The sequence below is a fragment of the Corvus hawaiiensis genome, chromosome 19 (assembly GCF_020740725.1).
Source record: "Corvus hawaiiensis isolate bCorHaw1 chromosome 19, bCorHaw1.pri.cur, whole genome shotgun sequence".
NCBI classification, from domain to species: domain Eukaryota; kingdom Metazoa; phylum Chordata; class Aves; order Passeriformes; family Corvidae; genus Corvus; species Corvus hawaiiensis.
In genome coordinates this window covers 9,245,722-9,267,401 of record NC_063231.1, presented here as the reverse complement: position 1 = coordinate 9,267,401, position 21,680 = coordinate 9,245,722, and the positions used below count along the sequence as shown (strand labels likewise).

Here is a 21,680-nt window from a genome sequence, read left to right as displayed (position 1 = left end):
GTCACATCATTCACTTAATTAATCAGTATTCTATCCTCTACTGGTTTTCTCACTCTTCATGCTACTTTGCTCCACATTCTTTTGTCCTTTTATCATCTTTTTCTTGGATGGGGAATCTCCAGCTTTCCAGACCTTCATCTCCTCTGTATCTTCTTGCTGATTATTTTCCCTCAGCTGTCCTGTAAGTGGTAGAGTGAATCTGGCCAACGAACTTGTGGTGCTTTGTCGCTCAATATTAAATCTGACTTTTGCTCATACCCTCACCAGTGATTTTCAAAGTGATCTCAAACCCTCTCGTTTGTAACACCCGGGTGTAGTGGTTTGGTCCAAAATACTCATTACTCTTTATCTGCTGTGAGATAAGGATTAGGAGAAATGCAAAGCAGGCACCAAACTTGAAAGAATATAAAGAAGTTTATTAACAGACCTAAAAGAAGGGAGAAAAGAAAAAAAAAAAATTATACCAGCTTCAGAACTCTCCTCCTCCCCCCACCTTCCTCCCTTCTCCCACTGACAATGTAAAAAGACAACCCTTAAGATGTTCAGTCTGTTTACCACTTCCGTAATAACCTTGTTCAGTCCATTTAGAAAGAGAAGTCTCTTCTTGCTCGTGCTATGAAAACATTATCACAACGAGACAGCCGCCCACTTCCAAATATTGTTCAGTCCATTTAGGAAGAAGTCTCTCTGCCTGCGTGTGAGTCCCTTCCCCCGACTTGCAGCTTTTCCCGCAACTGCTTTTGAGGCTCTGCTCTTGAGTAGGTACAATTTTGGGGTACAATTTTAAGGTTGAGCCGTTCAGAAACAAAAACAGAGGCCCTTCTCCTTCCCTGGGAGCAAAGGGTCTTCATCATCTTCATCGTTAGGACTATCTCTGGGAGCATCTCTACGGACTGAGGTTTTCTCCTTTCCCATTTGGAGCAAAAGTCCTCATTTGGTTCATATCTCCCTGTCCAAACTTCTCATGCAATTACAGCTGCGTCAGCATCTGCCTATCTCAGCGCAGGTGCTTTTGCTTACGAGTTGAACACTCCACCCCCCATATCTTCATGGAATTACAACGGGATACTCTGATATATCACAGCTTCACAACAGAATTTCAGCTTTAAGCATCTCCTCTCTCTCTTCCCTCAGGTTTTCAGCTCTTCACAGCAATAAAAGCGTTAATCTCACCTCGGCCTTGCAGCTTTGCAGCTGGAATGTTGAATTTTTCTTATCGCAGTGGAGAGGGGGGAGAGCCGAGCTGCTCCGGCTGCCCACGGCAAGGCAGTGGGGGGGGGTTCCATGGCTGGAACAGGTCCATGGCTCCAGGATGGCCGTGGCCCAGCCTGGCCTGGCCCAAGCAGGGCCTGGCCGGGCCCGCTGGCCCCCACACGGGGCCTGCAGCCACCTGTCCCAGCAGCGGAAACGAGAGAGAGCTTGGGGGGGAGTTTGCCTATTCTTAAATGTGGATCACAGAGGTGGTCACAACTTTAAGTGGCTTAGAGAATTGTCCATATTCAAACTGGCCAGCTGATAGGTTCTGTCAGTTCCCAGAGGAAACTGTAAGCATCCCTTGGCAAGGACATCCCTTCCGGGACTATGCTTGCTAACCTGTGACACCGGGTGAGGGACAGCACCGTGGGGCAGCTGCTCGGGGGTGTCGGGGGAGCCCTCAGCTCCCGACTGGTGAGCTCGGGGGTCCCTGGCAGGTCCCTGCTCTGTCCCCGGTGTCCCTCTCTTGCAGAGCAGGACGGCCATCAAGTGGCTGGTGCTGGGACTGGCACAGGAGTTTTTTATGCCAGACTGCTCCAGGAGAGCGTGCAAAATCCCAGTCCTGTTCTGCAAGGAGTGGCAGGAGTGGCAGGCCAGCAAAGGGCTGCTTCTATCCCAATCGCTGGGCCAAACTCAAATCAGTAGCTGAGGGTTTATCTGCTTGTTCCCTCCTGTGCTTGACCAGGAAAGCTGCTGCTGCAGGTGTAAAGCAAAGGGAGGACAATCCCTGTCCTGAGCAGCTATTGCCTGCTCTGGAAATTGGTTTTGTTCGAGTTGAGCTGCTAAGGACTTCCACCAGCTCAAAGAATTGATTCATATCTGTATATATATACATATCATTTTAAAGAATAGATTGCCTTGATTTTACTCCTTTCAGTGCCCTGTGCCGTGTCTTTCTGTTGGGATCTGTGCCTTGGTGCTGCGTTTGGGGCCAGCCCCAGCGAGCAGAGATGCCTCCCAGGCCCAGGGACAACCAGGAGGAGGCTGGAGGATCCCGAGGGGGTGGGATCCCCCTCAGGAAGGGGGGCTGACTGCTGTGGGCACTGCTAACGCTGAGGAGGCTGAGGTCATGCTGCATTTGCCTTTGGGTCACAGCAGTGGCCTGATCAGTGAACTTTGTCATTCTCCTCTGTTTGCCTGCAAAAGGGTTTTTCATTTTAATGACATTTTTGATAAAGTTGAGCCTCGTCCACCATCCTCTGCAACAAGAACTGAACAACTTACATAAAGCTCTCATGCTGGACAGGTTTATTCTCCTGAATATTTTCACTAGAACAATTCAAGATGGGTTTTTTTAAGTGTGTCATAGGTTAGCAAGCATAGTCCCGGAAGGGATGTCCTTGCCAAGGGATGCTTACAGTTTCCTCTGGGAACTGATAGAACCTATCAGCTGGCCAGTTTGAATATGGACAATTCTCTAAGCCACTTAAAGTTGTGACCACCTCTGTGATCCACATTTAAGAATAGGCAAACTCCCCCCCAAGCTCTCTCTCGTTTCTGGCGCTGGGACAGGTGGCTGCGGGCCCCGTGTGGGGGCCAGCGGGCCCAGCCAGGCCCTGCTTGGGCCAGGCCGGGCCGGGCCACGGCCATCCTGGAGCCATGGACCTGTTCCAGACGTGGAACCCCCCCCACTGCCTTGCCGTGGGCAGCCGGAGCGGCTCGGCTCTCCCCCCTCTCCACTGCGATAAGAAAAATTCAACATTCCAGCTGCAAAGCTGCAAGGCCGAGGTGAGATCACTGCAGATTAGATGTAGTGGTTGCTGGTGCTGGGTGTTAAAGCCTTACTCCTATTAAGGAGCTTTTAATAATTTTTCCTTGGCTTTTGGATTAGGTAAAAGTCAGCCCAGCACTGCAAATTCTTCCCCCAAAGGTCCAGTGCTGTCTAAGCCTGAAGATCTCTAATCCCTGTGCTCCTGGGGCATACCTCCTGTGCCACTAGGATCCCAAATTTTTATATTTTTCTAATTTTTGTAATTTTTCAATTTTTTTGTTTTTAATAAATTATTTTAATTTTTCTGAGAGTTGTCTCGTTCCTCACATTTTTGGGAGTGTGATTGGTTTTTCCATGTGCAGGAACTTGCCTTGTTTGCATTGTTCTGTGGCACTGCTGACTTGTGCTCCAGAAGAGAAAGTGAACATCCACTTGTGTGTGATATGTGGGTGCTTTAAGGATGGGAGGAGCCAAGTAAATTGTCTTTTTCTCTGAGATCCTAGTGGCTTCTGCATTTCTGTCTGGAAGAGGAGCTGAATAAACTGGGATTTGGAAAGGCTGTGCAGGCACTTGGAGAAGGGAAGGGAAGAGACATGAAGGCTTCCTTGGACACAAACAGCTTTTGAGGTACTCACACTGCCTTCTTCTTTAGAGGGCCCTGTCTTCCAGCCAGTCTGTTCTCTTAAAAATTCTTGCTTTCTAGTTTTTAAGTAGACTTTGAGAAGCAGGCACTGAAATGTCTGTGGCAGGAGGGAAATGATTATTGTGCTGCACGCGTTCTCCGTAAGGAGGAACGTGCGTTACTGGTGCTTTGTAACTAAGTTATACCACCACATCTGTAGCCCAGCCTGGCAACCTCCAGAGAGCTCTGTGTGAACTCACACTGTGTGAATGCAGAAACACAACAGCTCCCTCAAGTGTGAGTGACCACAGAAATAATAGAATAAATGGATTAACAGCATTTTCCTGTTTATATAATTCCTGACTAATTTTTTCCATATCCATTAACCTTTTTTTTCCCCCCTCCTAGCTCCTTAGCATGTCTTGCTAATATGTTCTTTTCTGCAAGTGCCATCCTGTCATGTTTGCAAATAAGGGAGAATTTGTCAGAAGGGTTGCAGGAGAAATCCTTGCAGCTTTCCTCCTTTCCGAGGAGAAGCTGCCACCCAAGCTGGAGCTGACTGTGCATTTCCCCAGGTCCAACCTGACTCATGAACAATCCAACCTGGTGGAACCTTGGGTTCAGAATGAAACAAAACAGAATCCAAACATAAAGCATTAGTACCTACGGACAGTGGTTTTAAAACAGAGAAGTTAAACCAGTGAAAAACTTCATTCTACTTAATGTACTGCAGGAGAAATGAAAATGTTAGCAATGTTTTCTATTGGTTGCTATGGAAAATTTATTTCAGAGCAGGTGGTGGGAAGCCAAAGTGTGCTTTAGACTTGGGATTTTTTGCAGAGATTTCTCAGCTCAACCACAATGTCCTGCTGGTTGCTCTCTCTGCAGGGGCTAGTTGGAGCTGTGGATGCAAACTGCACTCGTATGCTCACTTAGGAAAGAGGCTCTTTGTCCCTTTCCATGATTCTGTTTTATTTGTTTTTATTGCAAAGGCTTGTTGAGAGTGGCATAGAGCAGACCAGTGAGGGCAAAGTATAATGAAAGTGATACCAAAATGATCTCTTACATAAACTCTTCTTCTTTTCTGGGAAAGAACTTAGAGCAGAAAAAAAAAAAAATCTGTAGGATCTTTTGAAGTTCCTTGGGTTTTATTCTGTTGCTGTTGTACTTCCTTCAGTAGTAGTATTTTCTCCAAAGTGACTGCAACTTATGTCTTCTTGGTGGGACCCTCAGGGTACCAGGTGAATCTTTTAGAGATTGTGGTGGTTTGTTCCACCAAGCTGGTTCTGACCATAAAACCCACAGACTAAAATGCTCCTAAAGCTATAGATCCCAGGGTGTGAGGCTGGAAGAGGGAAAAGGGGTGGGGAAATAGTGTTTACAGCTGGAGAAGAGTGCTGGATTTTGTGTGTCCGTGACTGTGCTTAATGGTTGGTTGGAGAAAGAAGGACATCTAAACCCTGGGACAGCAGCTCTGCTCTCCTGGCTCCTGTGGGGGTGTTGGGGGAACTCTGCTCTGGTCCCTTTGAGAGTGCTCACTGAAGCTGTGCCAGAGGCAGAAAGCCTAAGGATACCCATTGGAAAGGCAGTGAGCTGGCTTAACTTGTAGAACAAAACATGTATCAGGGTATTGCAGGTCATTAGCTTTTCACTTGGAGCTGCTGGAAGTGATGCCATTGCTTTGGAGATTGAATTTTCTTCTTGTCTTGGCAAACACTGGAATTATTTATTGTCTTGTGTTTGTTACAATGCCATGGGAAGAGGCTGAAAGTTTCAGGTAGTGATGTCTCCTCAAATAGATCCTTTTGCAAACAAAACCAAAGGACCTTGTTAAGGCTCTACAGTTTTCCTCTCAAATCCTCTTTCTCCTGCCAGTGATCTCAGGTGGGCTGGTTTGTGAGTCAGGTCTGCCCTGGGGGAAAGCTGGGTGTGAGTGGCTGGTGTTTGCTGAAGGAACTCCAGCTCCTCCTGTTTGTTCCCTTATTCTCCTACTTCTTGCAGCTGATCTGCTTTTAGGGTCTGCCTGTGTGTCCTGGCCTGTCCTACTGGCATCTCTGCAGGGCACTGGATGGGGACAGGGGGAATAAGCAGCACAACCAAACTCTGAAGGAGCTGGAGAGCTTTGCCCTGTCCTTTGCAGGATGTCTGAGATGGAGGTGAGTCCCATGAGCCAGATGCCCCCACTGTCCTTGCTGGAGAACAGAGCCCGTGGAGATACAAGGGGATGGTTCTGGTGATCAGCAGAGGTGGCAATTCCTCCCTGGAGCCCGTCAATTTGGGAGTAGGCTCCTGTTCTAAAATTGCTGTTTCCTGTGGAAATATTCTTCCTGCCTCCCATGCTGCCAAGTGATTGCATTCCTGTGAACCTCTGCTGTAGCCAGTGGGTGAGGAAATGTTTGAGTTGCCCCTTGATCTTCTCACACTGGCTGTGAGAAGTGGCAGAGCAGCTTTGGCTGGGTGAGTGCTCTGTGTTAGCCCCTGACACCAGTGTTAGATACACCTGCCACATCTGTGGTTCTGCAAGAAACCTGCCCTAGCCGTGCTGCTGAGGTTCAGCTGTATCAACACTGGGGTAAAAAGGAAAGTTAAACGAACCAAAAAACCTGAAACTCCTTCATGGATGGGCTGCAGCCCAGTTAGCTGGAGCTTTGTGGAAAATGAGCTGTGCAGCAGAAAGCCATGAGATGAACTGTTGTGCTTTCAGGATCGTGTTGCAGAAAGTCTTTAAGCAGACGAAGCTGATCCAATGGTGCCTTTCCAGGGAAGAGGTGCTCTCCAGCATCCATCAGAGCTTGCAGTCTCTATCCCTTCTTCACACTGAGTTACTGGCCCTTTTTTTTTTAGTCCCCTTTTCTCCCACCACTACCCTGTACACACGAGGGTGAAAGCATGGCTGGGCTTTATTCAGCTGCTCTCAGCTGGTCCTGAGAAGCATGAGAAAGATTCATCACCTCATGAGGATCATGGAGACCACAAACCATTTAATGAGGAGTTAAACAACTCCAACTGTGAAGCAAAACTTCATTTTTCCTTTTTTCACCTTTTTTTTAGTGAGACAGCCTATGTCTGTAAGAAGGAGAACTTGTGTTCCTTCCAAAAGTCATGGCTTTTCAAAATCTGTATTTTCATGAGCAGTGGATGTTTTTTAAAATGTGTATGGATATTTCACCTTGACTCCTCAGCAGCTACTGGTGGCCACTTGCCTGCCTGCCTCTGCTTCAGTCACCTGCAGACATCTCCTGTCTGGTTGTTTCACAACACTCCAGGCAAGGGGAGCAGCCATCCCTATTCCAGGAACTCTCAGGAGTTTAACATCTCTGATGTGCTATGGCATTAGCAACATGCTGCCCCGGTTTTTAATTACATCATGGTGATTAGCAGTCCAGAAAATCACTTGAAACCAATTAAATAATGTGCACCTAACTGAAGACTGCTGCAGGCTCTGGGGGCTGCTTCAGAGCAGTCACAGTTGATAGGGTTTTAAACAGGCCCTCTCCCCCTCCCTGTAAATGATTTACCTACTTCATTATTTTTCAACTCCAACAGTAATTGTTTTTTAGGGGTTTAGTAAAGCTGCTGTTATGAGTGGTAGCAGTAAAACTTTCTCCTGTATGTACCCCCCCATGTCTGGGTCGAGGCCCTAAAGCGAGCTGTGGTTTTTCTGACCCCTGAATTACTGCCTGTAGTTTCAATGCTCTCACGTAGAGGTACCAAAGGTTCTGCTGCCCAATGTCCCCCTGAGTAAATCAGCCCTACAGCCCAATCTGGCCTTGTAATGGAGCAGCAGTGGATGATGCACTTGAGGTCATTACTAACAAATATCCAAACCTCTCCAGAAGCAGTGGGATTGAGAAGGGCTGAGAGCAAAAGGTGGTTTTCTCTCCCAATTTTTTTTCAATATGTAACCACATTTGCATGAGAAAAGGTCCCTCCAGGGGCAGATGTCCTTGTCCCTGACCAAGGGGGCTGCGAGCAGCTGTGGTGCCCAAGGGGGGTCTGTTTCCTTCTTCCCTCCAGCTGCCCCATGAGCTGGCTTGGCTGCTCCTGCAGCCTTGGGGACCCCAGCCCAGAGCAGCCAGAAAACTCTCCTGGTCCCCTCCCTGTGCAGAACCACTTGGAATCGTGGCTTATGCCAGGGCCTGGATTTATTCTGCCACCCAGAAAAAAAATCAAGGTGAGGAGACACCCGGTGTTCTGGGGGGGAATCTGCTCATCCCTTGTGGGTCCCCTGCACGAGGCCTCGAGGGGCTGCTCCCAGCACCAGTGTCCAACTGGCTCTCCTGTGTCCTTGCAGCTTGGTGGAGAATGTGCTGGAGGGCAAAACCAAGAGCCTCCTCTCTGCGTGTTTCTCAAGTGTCTTCTGGCTTCCCCCAGAAAGGGAAATGCCACGCTCAGGCGCTTCCCTCTACATCAAGGTAAGTGCTGGCTGAGCTCCAGCAGTGTCCAGTCCTTCTGGGCAGCTCCCTGGTCACCCTGTGCTGCCCCATGACCAGAGATCTGAGGCAGGGTGAGGTCTTGCTGTTGCTTGCCCACCCTTCTGTCCCCTTCCCATGGGCGTGGCTGTGTCCCCAGCAGTTTGTGTATCGCTGTGTCTCTCCTGAGCAGTTCAGGTTTCCTCCTCAGGCACTGAGAGTTCAGATCAGTGTCCTGGGCGTGGGGGAAAGAAGAGCAGAATCACAGGCACTGCTCTCTGTCGTCTTTGCAGACCCTGAAGGCCATGGACACAATGCTGAGGACACTGGTGCTCAGCTTTCCTGTCTCCAGTGTCAGCCAGGAGCTGCAGGACATCTTTGAGGTCTGGCACAGGCAGAGTGGGGGTCCCAGGGCGTTCCTCACCCTGGAGAGTGTCTGCTCCAGTGCTCACCAGCACCTTCTCTCACCCCAGATGCTGCTGGACTTCACCAGAGCTGAGAGAGTTGTGTGGGAGAGGGCTGTGGGCAGGATTGGTGTCCTGACCCTTTTGCCATCCAATTATTCCACTCTGGAGGTAAGGAGCAGGTCCCTCCAGGCAGACCATCTCCCCATCCCTGCCCACCAGCACAGGCTGCAGCTCTGAGATGCCTTCATGGCCAACGCAGGCTCCACCACAGGTTTGAGGGCTCCACCAGCCTCTGCACTGAGGGGTTAGAGAGCAGCTTCAGGAGTCCCAGCTAGGACAGACAGAGTGCCTCCATCACCGGGAGTGCCTCAGGAGGGGACAGGAGGGATCCTGAGAAGGCTCTGGGACATAACCAACAGCTCTGGGAGATTGCTGGGGGGAATAAAGTGTTTTTGTAGAGTCCAGCATTGCAAGCCCTCCATCCAGGGGCATTTCTGCAGGGGGGCAGGGGTGCACTGAAGGCCTCAGGAGACGTTTGTCTGTAATCATTAGGAAGAATTTCATAATGGAAACAGTTCTCAGGCTTTGGAAGGGAGTCCCCATTCCTGGAGGCACTCAAGAAACAACTGGATGTGGCACTCAGTGCTCTGGTTTAATTGACAAGGTGGTGATTGGTCAAAGGTTGGACTTGATGATCTTGGGGGTCTTTTCCAAATTTAATGTTTCTGTGATTCTGTGACCCAGAGCGATCTGAAGACACCTACAGGGCAGATGGAGGAGTCCCGTGGTCGGACTGTGCCTGAGCGGCCTCTGCAGGCCCCAGAAAGGGCAAACGGTGAGCTTTTGTGTAAAATCAGGGCCAAGGAAGGGCTCCTAAGGGTGCCAGGAGGCTGATGGAGGAGTGCTGCAGGGACCAGGGGCTAAAGTGGGGCCAGTTTCCCCTTCAGCACCCCAGTGCACCTTTTGATGTGCTCTAGAGGTCCCAGTTTGCCCCCGGTCCCCGCAGCACCTGCACCAGCTCAGGCTGCTCAGCTGGGCTGGACCAGAGGACAAGAGCTCCCAGCATGATGAGGACCACAGCATTATCGTGGTGGTTGCCACGCTCCCAGGTTGCCACGCTCCCATCTGCACTCCTACACCCCCCCCAGAGAGGTCAGGCTCTGCAGTATCCTGGAAGGAAAGGGATGTCCTGAAGGCACATGGGAGTGTCTGAACACGGGGCTCTGGGGTGCATGGGAGGGCACCAGGGATGTCCCGAGGGGATGGGAGGGCACAGGGAGGTCTGGAGGCATCCTGAAAGCAGCCAGGTGGCCAAGGCTATGCCAGGCCTGTGCCCTGGGGGACAGCCTGCCCTTCCCTGCCGGGGTGGTGGGTCACTGGGACCCGTTGCTGGGGACAGGTTCCGTGTCAACAAGCCCTGGAACCCGTTGCTAGAGGCAGGTGCTGTGTCACAGTGGGGCCCTCTGTGACAGCCCACTGCAGCGTGCGTGGTCAGCGTGCCTGTTGCCCATGGTGGATGGTGACAGGCAGGAGCTTGGAGCTGACAAGGAGCCCCTGAGTGCAGCCTGTCTTGCCCCATCACCCCTGGTAGCCCTGTTGGTGCCTTGAGAGGCCACCTAGAAACAGAGACTAGACAGGAGTAAGGGAATAAAGGTAGGTGTTTATTTGAAAGGCCTTCAAAGGTACCCCTGGGGAGCCAGAGGCCACTGCCCAGATGGACCCCAAGATGGACAACAGGTCACGAGTTCTTCACACTTTTATAGGCTTGGTTCATTTGCATGTCAGGGTTATTTTTCCAATTAAAGCTTCGGTTTAATGATGTAATTTCCCCTCAGCTTGCCCCCCTCTCAGAGGCTTTTGGTTTATACATTTTGGGCCTAGGACAGTCTGAGTGTCCTTGAAGAGCAGGCCTGGAGAGGCCTTGTTATGTCTGGCTGGCATGAGCGAGCAGAAATTAACAGGCTACAAGAAACTCCGAGTTACCCACTGGGCAGTGCAGGATTTGAAAACTATCAAAGTTAAAATCTAAGGCATCACTGTGGGGCTGAAGTGTTTTACCAAAGATTGCCACACCACCACCCCAACACCCACCCCAGCATCCCCCATATTGTGTATCCTAAAGGATGGAGAAGAGACCCCCCGCCTTCCCCAGGAAGGCCTGGGAGGAGGACAGCTCTTCCGAGGAGAGCAGCTCTTTATACCTCCAGCCTTTGTCCTTCTACGACACGACCACGATGCAGCCACTGCAGATTGGTGAGCGAGGGGCCCCGTGGGGCTGGGCAGGGCTGGGGCCCACCAGCACACCCTGCACGGGGCCAGGATCACGTTTTCCTGGCACGATGACAACAACAGTCCTGGGGGACAGGCACGATGTCGCCTGAATGCCAGGGCAGCTCAGGGCTGGAGGCCAGCCCCAGCACAGCCTCTGCCAAGAAAAACCAGCAGAGGGGCTCCAGGGTGTGGGCAGTGAGGGGCAGTGGGGCTCTGGACCTTTCCTGCCCATCAGCCCAGGGCACTGAGGCCTTCCCAGCTCCAGCAGAGCAGCTCCTCTGCTGGTTGCCTCCAGCCACGAGCTGCACAGGACAAAGGCCGTGCCAGGGGGGTGGGCATGGGGCTGGGTGGAGGGTAGGTCTCCTTGGCTCTCTCCTGTGGCCAGAGCCTCTGCAGCCCTCCCTGCTCTTGCCCTCTGGCAGATTCCAGCTGGTTGCCTGTATATGAAGAAGCAGAGGAAGCTGTGGATTTCATCATGGCCTTTGTCAGCAGCCTTGACAAGGTAATTGGGGCCAGTTGGACAGTGGCTGTGCTGGCGTTTGCTGGCAGGGGCTTTGCTGGGCTGTGGAGGGCTGCTGCCTGGGCAGAGCTGCTTTTCCCACAGGGCAGTGCTCTGGTGCTGCTGGCTGTGTCCACCCTCCCACACTCCCCATTTGTGTCTCTGTCCCCTGGCTACCAGGACACCCACAAGTTCACATTTCTGAAGAGTGTCTACGTGCTGTGCAAAACCGCCTTGAAACGTGGCTTGACCCAGGGCCTGGATTTATTCTGCCAAACGTGCGAAGTGGTGGACAACATCAAGGTGAGGGGACACCTGGTGTTCTGGGGATGGGGACAAGCACCCCTGGCACTGGGACCCTGTGTGGACAGCACTTGGGTGGGGCAGGGACTGGAGGCACTGGGTGCTGGCAGCTGCCAGGTCCCATCCTGGTTGTGTTCTGCAGGACATCCTGGAAAAGGAGCCAAGGGACCATGTGTCCTTACGGGTCCGGTATCTCGCCATGATTACCATCGATGAATTAAGGTGGGCCCCCTGCCCCAGAGCTCCGAGGCCTCGTGCACGAGGCCTCGAGGGGCTGCTCCCAGCACCAGTGTCCAACTGGCTCTCCTGTGTCCTTGCAGCTTGGTGGAGAATGTGCTGGAGGGCAAAACCAAGAGCCTCCTCTCTGCATGTTTCTCAAGTGTCTTCTGGCTTCCCCCAGAAAGGGAAATGCCACGCTCAGGCGCTTCCCTCTACATCAAGGTAAGTGCTGGCTGAGCTCCAGCAGTGTCCAGTCCTTCTGGGCAGCTCCCTGGTCACCCTGTGCTGCCCCATGACCAGAGATCTGAGGCAGGGTGAGGTCTTGCTGTTGCTTGCCCACCCTTCTGTCCCCTTCCCATGGGCGTGGCTGTGTCCCCAGCAGTTTGTGTATCGCTGTGTCTCTCCTGAGCAGTTCAGGTTTCCTCCTCAGGCACTGAGAGTTCAGATCAGTGTCCTGGGCGTGGGGGAAAGAAGAGCAGAATCACAGGCACTGCTCTCTGTCGTCTTTGCAGACCCTGAAGGCCATGGACACAATGCTGAGGACACTGGTGCTCAGCTTTCCTGTCTCCAGTGTCAGCCAGGAGCTGCAGGACATCTTTGAGGTCTGGCACAGGCCGAGTGGGGGTCCCAGGGCGTTCCTCACCCTGGAGGGGAGGAGTTGCCCAGTCCAGTGCTGAGCAGGCAGGGCGTGGTGTGGGGAGGATGCTCAGCTCCTGTGAGGAAGCAGGGGCTGGCACCAGGCTCCTCGGAGGCACAGTGGCTGCAGAGGGTGGCACCTTCTTGGCCAAAAGGTTGTCCTGGGAGCTTTGTCCAGGCCTCTGAGGGACCCCAGGGATAGGCAGCCCTCTGCAGACTTTGTGTGAGGTCGGAGGAAGCCTCGAGGGATGATACAAGTCTGGCCCAGGAGCAGAGCTGTGTTTGCTTCTGGTGCTCACCAGCAGCTTCTCTCATCCCAGATGCTGCTGGACTTCACCAAGTCTGAGAGAGAAGTTGTGCAGGAGAGGGCTCTGGGGAGGATCGGTGTCCTTACTTATTTGATGTCCAACTATTCCATTCTGAAGGTAAGGACCAGGCGCCCTCCAGCCAGGCCATCTCCCCTCCCTGCCACTCTCCATGCCAGGGCTGCTGCCCAGCTGGTTGCTCCAAGAGATGGGGCCATAGAGCCCTGCAAAGCTCAGATTCACCGGGAATCCAGCCCTGGGCACACTCTTGGGTACAAGTCTTCGGCACTAACTTCCTTCTCTTAGCCCTTCTTCTCATGCCTCCCTCATCCAGGCCTCTGTCAACTTTGGAAGAGACAGTTCTGGACGTGTCTGCCCTGAAGACATCTCAATCCCAATCGTGGGAAAGCTGCTGGCACGTCTCATTCTTTTCCGATGTTCCAGTGAACATACAAGCTATACAGCCTTCCATGCTCTTTTCTCCCTCGCTGAATTCCTCTGTAAGTAAAAAAGCAAGAGCAGCTGTGGCCTTCACACCTGTGCACACAGAGCTCTCTTGACAGATCTGCTGCCTGACCTGCTTTGCCCCTCCCAGCTGCTTCCTGTAGCATCCCAGCTGTCACTCTGCTGCAGAAGCTGAGTGCTCGCCTCAAATCCCGGATCTGTTTGTTACTGCTCCCCTTCCTCCCCTTCCTTTCAGGCCCTTGAACCCCACTGCCTTGTGGCCCCCACAGCCAAAGCTGCAATTGACTGCCAGGTGCCAAAGCCAAGCCTTCCCCGTTAGAGAAGAGCAGATCCAGCAGCATGGCTGCTCCCTCTTGCCTGTAGCAGGAAGCTATTGCTGATGCCCTCCAGAAATCTTGCCTGATTCTGTCCCGCTGTCCTGCAAGCAGATCTCAGGGGGGTTTGATGACCTTAGTGACTTTTCTGTGCTTTCCCTGCTGTTTAGACAAGTCAAGGCCAATTGACAGGTCAGACCAGCTCGTTTGGGAAGGTGTGACCACCTCCTCCTTATGTTCCCTGAGCACCAAGGACTGTACCCAGGTAAAGAGCCCCCCTCTGCTTTGCGGGTCTCTTGTCTGTGGCATCAGCAGGGCATTTGTGTGAGCAAAGGGACCCAGAGCCAGTGGGGCCGGTGGGGCCTCACTGCCCTGGCAAGAAGGTTCCTGCCATCCCTGAGCAGGGACAACACACGGGCTGCACTCTGGTGTCCTGGCAGCAGCTCCAGCCCCAGCAGCAGCTCCAGCCCTCCTGGCCGCCAGCAAGAGCCTGGTTCTCTGTAGGGCCAGCACGCCATGCCCATGAGCCCTCCTCCCCGATGTGGAGGGCCCTTTCTCCTCACCCTCTCCCACCCAGGGACTGCAGGCACTGCTGTCAGCTTTCCTGAGGGATGTGCTGCCAGCACTGCCAGGAACCTCTGCCCAGCCAAGCAGCACCACCAGGGCACTCAGTGGCATGCCTTCCTTCCTTCCTTCCTGCCGTAGGCCTTTGGAAGATATCTCCGCTCTAGCGAGAGGACAGACGTCATCCTCGAGGCCATTGGGGCGTTGAGAGATGACAGCATCCTTGACAAGGAGGTGCCCAGCAGCATGCTGGATGTGGCCATGAGAGACCCAGACTCCTGGCTGATGGATGTAAGTGCCCTGGGGCTGGACTACCATCTTCAGCCCTGTGAGGCCTTGTTCCTCCCCCATCCCTTCCTCACAAATCCAGGTGACTTGGGCACCTGAAGCCACCTGAAGGTGGCAGAGAGGAACGGGAAGGGCAGCTGAGGACATGGCTGCACTCCAGTGGCAGTGCCATGCTCACCTGTTTCCTCTCCAGGTGCCCAAGATAGTCAGCTGCATCCTTGAAACCCTGCCATGCATCACCACGGAGTCAGGCTGTAAGAAAGTGGAGTCACTGTTTCTCCTGATGACCAATGAGTATGGCTCAGCAGTGCTCATCAGCCTGTGTGAGATGGCTTTTCAAGGAGACAGGTACTGGCCCTGACAATCTGAAGGGCTTGCTCCATGTGGGAAGTGGGACCCCAAGACTTTGTGTGTGCCAGATCCAAGGAATGCTGCAGGACTTCTCAGGGAGCCAGGCTCTCCATCCCACAAACCTTTCCAGCTCTCTGGCTGGGCCTGCAGCAGCCAAAGCCAGCCAAGCCAGTCTAGAGCCAGCTTGGTGCTCCCAGAACTCCCCCTCAACCCTGTCAGGCTTCCCCGGCAGGGCCCCTGGAGACCCCCAGCATGGGCTCTGCTCTGTGGGGCTGGTCCTGGCCACGGCGCTGTGGCTGAGGCAGCCCCTGGCTTCCAGCACTGTGCAGGAACTGTGCGACACTCTGTCCTCCATGCCTGAGATCTTGGACAAGGTCCTAACGGGATTGGCTACCTTGCTCCGCAACCAGTGGTGCAACCCTCGCAGAGAAGGCACCTGCGCCTCTCGCAGAGCCGTGAGTTGCCAGGAAAGGCCCTGATCCCTTGCCGTGAGCCCTCTGCCAGCGCCTCATGGCTCTGTTTGTTCCTGCAGTCGTCCTCGGGGCAGACTGACGTGGAGGAGTTGGGTGACGAGCCCAACGTCTGGAGCGATCGGGAGCATGTCGATGTGCTGATGGCCTTCGTGTTGCTGGAAGTCCTCGCTGAGCTGTCAGAGAGAGCTGAGATGGTGAGCAGGGTGATGTTGGGGCAGCCACGTCAGCAGCCAGGGCCTGGGGCTGAGTGCAGGGCAGTGGCTTGGCCTGGGCTGGGAGTCAGGATGTGGGGGTGACTGCTTCAAAGACCCTCCCTGCTGTGGTGGGGCCTGGGGTGGCTGCCCTGGGAGGTGTCCAGACAAAACCTTTTCAGAAAATGGAAATTCTCTTCTTCCTAAAGGCAAAAAAAGTTGACGCCTTCCTGCCAAGCATGATGAAGATACTGGAAGCTGGCAGTGAAGATGAAAAGCTGAAGATCATTGTGGTCTTCCGAAATATCCTGGGTCAGCTGAAAAAGGCAAAGGCCAGCTCCATCGCCATGATGCTGGTGGGGAAGGTGCTGCCGCTCTTTGACTCGGTGAGGCTGATGTGGGAGGCTGAGCCCTGCAGCCGGGCCCTGCCCTGCAGCCCTGCCCTGCAAGCAGTGCTCAGAGCAGGCTCAGCTCTCCTGGAACGGATTCTGGGCTTTGCAGCCAAACGCTGCTCCTGCCTGCTCTGGAATGTGACCCTGGAGCATCGCCCTCACCGCAGCCACGGGCAGGGAGCTGCTGTTCCAAAGCTCACTTTTCCTCCTTCCCACCAGGAGTGCAGCCAGCTGCGAGAGCTCTCCCTGTTGCTCTTCAGAGACCTGCTGAAGGCTGTGTTGAGTAGGGATGAGAAGAAGATGAGGAGGAACATTCAGAGTGCTCTGGTCCCTCTTCTCTTCCGTCTGAATGACCATATCCCCAGCGTGGCTAAGGTTTGGATTTTGAGGCTGAGCACTGGTATGGGGGGACTGCCACCTCCCAGGGATCCCAGGGCCTGGGGCAAGGGCTGCTGGCAGCAGGCAGGGCTTCCCCAGTGCAGCCCCTGGGTAGGGTCCCTGCAGAACTGTACAAGCAGGGGTGGACAAGGTGGCTCAGCCATTTTCAACACCTGCCCTGCCTGCTGCAGCAGGGCTCTGCAGCAGCCTGTGGCCACTGAGGCAGCACCCGAGGCCCGAACATATGTGCTCCCAGAAGCCCAGAGGTTTCTCAGCTTTCCTACAAGTATCAGAGGCCAGGGCTTCAAGCCTCAGTCAGTCACGCAGGGCTGTCCCCAAGAGACCTCAAGACACTTGGGCTAGGACAAGTCACAGCTTCCTAGGGGCAGAATCACGGCAGGAGTAGAGCCAAGAGGTCTCTTTGCCCAGGCCCTGGTGCCACGTCTGAGATAATGCTGTCCTGCAGGCCTCCAGGGAAGCCCTTTTTGCTGCTGCAGAGCTTCTCAAATGGAAGCAGCTCAAGCACCTGCTGCAGAGAGAGCGGATGTGGGAGCTTGGAGAATGCTTGGTAAGGACAAGCCACAGGGCCCAGGCTGGGTGAGGGCTGTCCCTGCCCTATGTCTGTCAGGGGAACAGAGCCTGTACGGAGTGCTGCTCGCAGGGCCGGGCAGGACCTGGAGGACCTTGTTCCTGTCCTCGAGAACAGAGCCCCAGAGGCTCCTGTCGAGGCCCCTCTCCTTTCCCTGTACCCAGCAAGAGGGAGGGCTCAGCAGGGAGGGGTGCTGGCAGGAGGGACTGCTCCAGCCAGCTGGGGGACTCTGTGACAAGCCTGGAGACATTGCTGGTGCTCCCTGCAGCTGCTGAGGAGGAGCAGCAGGGCTGAAGAGTACATGCATCAGAGCCTGCCCTACCTGAGGGACTCTCAGTCCTCCGTGCGCCTGGCGGCCGTCAGGTTCATCAGTGAGTCACAGCCCCTGGCCCCTTTTGGGCCAGCCTGGCCACTTCCTTGCCACTGCACTGGCAGCAAGGGGCAACCCTGTGGCAACCCCAACCACCCCATGCCGAGCCTCAGCCTCCCTCTGCCCCTTGCCACAAGCTGGGCTTGGTGACCGCCTTGCTCAGCCCCACTCCCTTTGGCTGCTGGCGGCCCCTGGGTCAGCCCTGCAGAATGGGAGGGCAGCAGGGCCGGGGCTCACACTGCTGGGAGCACAGCAGGAGCAGGGAATGACAGAGCTCTCTTCCCAGGGAGCGCCATGACACACATGAGGGACCAGGATTTGGAGACTCAGACTGACGTCCTCAGTGGTGAGTGCTCTGCGGGGAACCCGCAGGGGCTCTGCCCACACGTGGCTTCATCTTGCCTCTGTTTCTTTTGGTCACAGCCCTTCAGCCCTTGGAGACGGACAGGGACATCTCGATCAGTTCCATGGCAGCCCACGCTGGCTCGATCCTAAGAGCTCCAAGGGTGCGGCGAAGATCATCGGTCATTCTCCAAATGCTGTGCTGCTGGTGCCGGTGAGCCCAGCAGATTTGTAGTTTTCTGTTGCTGCTGGTGCCGGTGAGCCCAGCAGAGTTGTAGTTTTCTGTAGCTGCTGGTGCCGGTGAGCCCAGCAGAGTTGTAGTTTTCTGTAGCTGCTGGTGCCGGTGAGCCCAGCAGAGCTGAAGTTTTCTGTAGCTGCTGGTGCCGGTGAGCCCAGCAGAGCTGTAGTTTTCTGTAGCTGCTGGTGCCGGTGAGCCCAGCAGAGCTGTAGTTTTCTGTAGCTGCTGGTGCCGGTGAGCCCAGCAGAGTTATCGTTTTCTTTAGCTGCTGGTGCCGGTGAGCCCAGCAGAGTTATCGTTTTCTTTTGCTGCTGGTGCCGGTGAGCCCAGCAGAGTTGTAGTTTTCTGTAGCTGCTGGTGCCGGTGAGCCCAGCAGAGTTATCGTTTTCTTTTGCTGCTGGTGCCAGTGAGCCCAGCAGAGTTGTAGTTTTCTGTAGCTGCTGGTGCCGGTGAGCCCAGCAGAGTTGTCGTTTTCTGTAGCTGCTGGTGCCGGTGAGCCCAGCAGAGTTATCGTTTTCTTTTGCTGCTGGTGCCAGTGAGCCCAGCAGAGTTGTAGTTTTCTGTAGCTGCTGGTGCCGGTGAGCCCAGCAGAGCTGTAGTTTTCTTTTACTGCTGGTGCCGGTGAGCCCAGCAGAGTTATCGTTTTCTTTTGCTGCTGGTGCCGGTGAGCCCAGCAGAGTTGTAGTTTTCTGTAGCTGCTGGTGCCGGTGAGCCCAGCAGAGTTGTAGTTTTCTGTAGCTGCTGGTGCCGGTGAGCCCAGCAGAGTTATCGTTTTCTTTAGCTGCTGGTGCCAGTGAGCCCAGCAGAGTTATCGTTTTCTGTAGCTGCTGGTGCCGGTGAGCCCAGCAGAGTTGTAGTTTTCTGTAGCTGCTGGTGCCGGTGAGCCCAGCAGAGCTGTAGTTTTCTTTTACTGCTGGTGCCGGTGATCCCAGCAGAGTTATCGTTTTCTTTTACTGCTGGTGCCGGTGAGCCCAGCAGAGTTGTAGTTTTCTTTTGCTGCTGGTGCCGGTGAGCCCAGCAGAGTTATCGTTTTCTGTAGCTGCTGGTGCCGGTGAGCCCAGCAGAGTTTTAGTTTTCTGTAGCTGCTGGTGCCGGTGAGCCCAGCAGAGCTGTAGTTTTGTGTTGCTGCTGGTGCCGGTGAGCCCAGCAGAGTTGTAGTTTTGTGTAGATTAATTAATAAAGATGGAAAACCACATCCGAGCCCATGGTATCCTTCAGATGTGTAGTGCCCTGAGTGTACTGAGCAGACTGTGTCCTTCTCAGTCTGTCCCGCAGGCAGTGGGATGCTTCCTCCTCACATCCCTGCCGTCCCAAAATGCCCCACTTGGCCCTAAAATTGCAGGCCCAGGGCCCCAGATTTTGTGCAGAGGGCCTCAGATTGCATCCCTGATACCCCAAAATGTCCCCGTGGGCCTTGAATTGTATCTGCAGGGCCCCACCGTGTCATTGACAGACTCCAAATTCCATTGCCTCTATTCCAAAATGCCCCGCGGAGAGCTGGAGTACAGCTGTGGGGCCCCAAAGGATCCCTGGCAGCCCCGCTAGGTATGGAATCATGAGGGAATTCAGCCCTGAGGGGACCTCAGAGGATCCCAGAGCTCCCTGGGAAGTGCCAGGGGCTTGGAGCTGGAAATGACTGAAGCGCTCTGTTTTAAATGGGCCATCTCCCGATTTCCACCAAAACAAGCCTCATGCACACGCGCCGGGGAAAGCCTCCAGCTCCTCACCACACATCGCGAGCAATGAGGAGGTGATGCCATCCCCAGGCGCTGGGAAAAACAGCAGAGGGTTTGTACAGCGAGAAGGGATGGGCAGCCGGGGCACCTGCGGGAGGAAGCAGAGCGTGTGCGGGCTGCCGGCTTTGGGCGTCTTTTCACCAGTGCTGCTGTTCCCGAAAACCTCTGCAATGGTCGGGATCAAGACTCCCTCTAACACTGTCTTTTGAGTGTTAGAAAGTAAGGCATTGCTTAATTTTTGGCCCACAGGGGTGGCTGACAAATTCTGGCCTCCATGCTGACGCCAATACAGAACTTTTCCACTTACTCACACATTTTTAGCCAACAAAGAAATTAATGCTCATTGATTCTAAGTCACATCATTCACTTAATTAATCAGTATTCTAGCCTCTACTGGTTTTCTCACTCTTCATGCTACTTTGCTCCACATTCTTTTGTCCTTTTATCACCTTTTTCTTGGATGGGGAATCTCCAGCTTTCCAGACCTTCATCTCCTCTGTATCTTCTTGCTGATTGTTTTCCCTTGCTGTGCCTCAGCTGTCCTGTAAGTGGTAGAGTGAATCTTGCCAACGAACTTGTGGTGCTTTGTCGCTCAATATTAAATCTGACTTTTGCTCATACCCTCACCAGTGATTTTTTAAGTGATCGCAAGCCCTCTCGTTTGTAACACCCGGGTGAGGGACAGCACCGTGGGGCAGCTGCTCGGGGGTGTCGGGGGAGCCCTCAGCTCCCGGCTGGTGAGCTCGGGGGTCCCTGGCAGGTCCCTGCTCTGTCCCCGGTGTCCCTCTCTTGCAGAGCAGGACGGCCATCAAGTGGCTGGTGCTGGGACTGGCACAGGAGTTTTTTATGCCAGACTGCTCCAGGAGAGCGTGCAAAATCCCAGTCCTGTTCTGCAAGGAGTGGCAGGAGTGGCAGGCCAGCAAAGGGCTGCTTCTATCCCAATCGCTGGGCCAAACTCAAATCAGTAGCTGAGGGTTTATCTGCTTGTTCCCTCCTGTGCTTGCCCAGGAAAGCTGCTGCTGCAGGTGTAAAGCAAAGGGAGGACAATCCCTGTCCTGAGCAGCTATTGCCTGCTCTGGAAATTGGTTTTGTTCGAGTTGAGCTGCTAAGGACTTCCACCAGCTCAAAGAATTGATTCATATCTGTATATATATACATATCATTTTAAAGAATAGATTGCCTTGATTTTACTCCTTTCAGTGCCCTGTGCCGTGTCTTTCTGTTGGGATCTGTGCCTTGGTGCTGCGTTTGGGGCCAGCCCCAGCGAGCAGAGATGCCTCCCAGGCCCAGGGACAACCAGGAGGAGGCTGGAGGATCCCGAGGGGGTGGGATCCCCCTCAGGAAGGGGGGCTGACTGCTGTGGGCACTGCTAACGCTGAGGAGGCTGAGGTCATGCTGCATTTGCCTTTGGGTCACAGCAGTGGCCTGATCAGTGAACTTTGTCATTCTCCTCTGTTTGCCTGCAAAAGGGTTTTTCATTTTAATGACATTTTTGATAAAGTTGAGCCTCGTCCACCATCCTCTGCAACAAGAACTGAACAACTTACATAAAGCTCTCATGCTGGACAGGTTTATTTTCCTGAATATTTTCACTAGAACAATTCAAGATGGGTTTTTTTAAGTGTGTCATAGGTTAGCAAGCATAGTCCCGGAAGGGACGTCCTTGCCAAGGGATGCTTACAGTTTCCTCTGGGAACTGATAGAACCTATCAGCTGGCCAGTTTGAATATGGACAATTCTCTAAGCCACTTAAAGTTGTGACCACCTCTGTGATCCACATTTAAGAATAGGCAAACTCCCCCCCAAGCTCTCTCTCGTTTCTGGCGCTGGGACAGGTGGCTGCGGGCCCCGTGTGGGGGCCAGCGGGCCCAGCCAGGCCCTGCTTGGGCCAGGCCGGGCCGGGCCACGGCCATCCTGGAGCCATGGACCTGTTCCAGACGTGGAACCCCCCCCACTGCCTTGCCGTGGGCAGCCGGAGCGGCTCGGCTCTCCCCCCTCTCCACTGCGATAAGAAAAATTCAACATTCCAGCTGCAAAGCTGCAAGGCCGAGGTGAGATCACTGCAGATTAGATGTAGTGGTTGCTGGTGCTGGGTGTTAAAGCCTTACTCCTATTAAGGAGCTTTTAATAATTTTTCCTTGGCTTTTGGATTAGGTAAAAGTCAGCCCAGCACTGCAAATTCTTCCCCCAAAGGTCCAGTGCTGTCTAAGCCTGAAGATCTCTAATCCCTGTGCTCCTGGGGCATACCTCCTGTGCCACTAGGATCCCAAATTTTTATATTTTTCTAATTTTTGTAATTTTTCAATTTTTTTGTTTTTAATAAATTATTTTAATTTTTCTGAGAGTTGTC

General features: G+C 53.6%; 2 protein-coding genes across 2 annotated transcripts; both read left to right on the top strand.

Moving 5' to 3' along the window:
- Nucleotides 1–3,514: 3,514 nt before the first annotated feature.
- LOC125336054 lies at nucleotides 3,515–15,100 on the top strand. The gene is made up of 16 exons (XM_048324161.1): nucleotides 3,515–3,592; nucleotides 7,882–8,002; nucleotides 8,293–8,382; nucleotides 8,473–8,574; nucleotides 9,151–9,241; nucleotides 11,100–11,179; nucleotides 11,357–11,479; nucleotides 11,622–11,701; nucleotides 11,800–11,920; nucleotides 12,211–12,300; nucleotides 12,655–12,759; nucleotides 12,974–13,139; nucleotides 13,589–13,683; nucleotides 14,124–14,273; nucleotides 14,464–14,618; nucleotides 14,854–15,100. The coding sequence occupies exons 2-16, from the start codon at nucleotides 7,970–7,972 to the stop codon at nucleotides 15,098–15,100; spliced, it is 1,728 nt and encodes a 575-aa protein (XP_048180118.1). The 5' UTR covers nucleotides 3,515–3,592; nucleotides 7,882–7,969.
- Nucleotides 15,101–15,221: 121 nt separating this feature from the next.
- On the top strand, nucleotides 15,222–17,272 carry LOC125335865 (maestro heat-like repeat family member 5). The gene is made up of 5 exons (XM_048323820.1): nucleotides 15,222–15,288; nucleotides 15,495–15,671; nucleotides 15,897–16,052; nucleotides 16,522–16,623; nucleotides 16,913–17,272. Exons 1-5 carry the CDS (start codon nucleotides 15,235–15,237, stop codon nucleotides 17,162–17,164), a joined length of 741 nt encoding a protein of 246 aa, XP_048179777.1. The 5' UTR covers nucleotides 15,222–15,234; the 3' UTR covers nucleotides 17,165–17,272.
- Nucleotides 17,273–21,680: the final 4,408 nt, after the last annotated feature.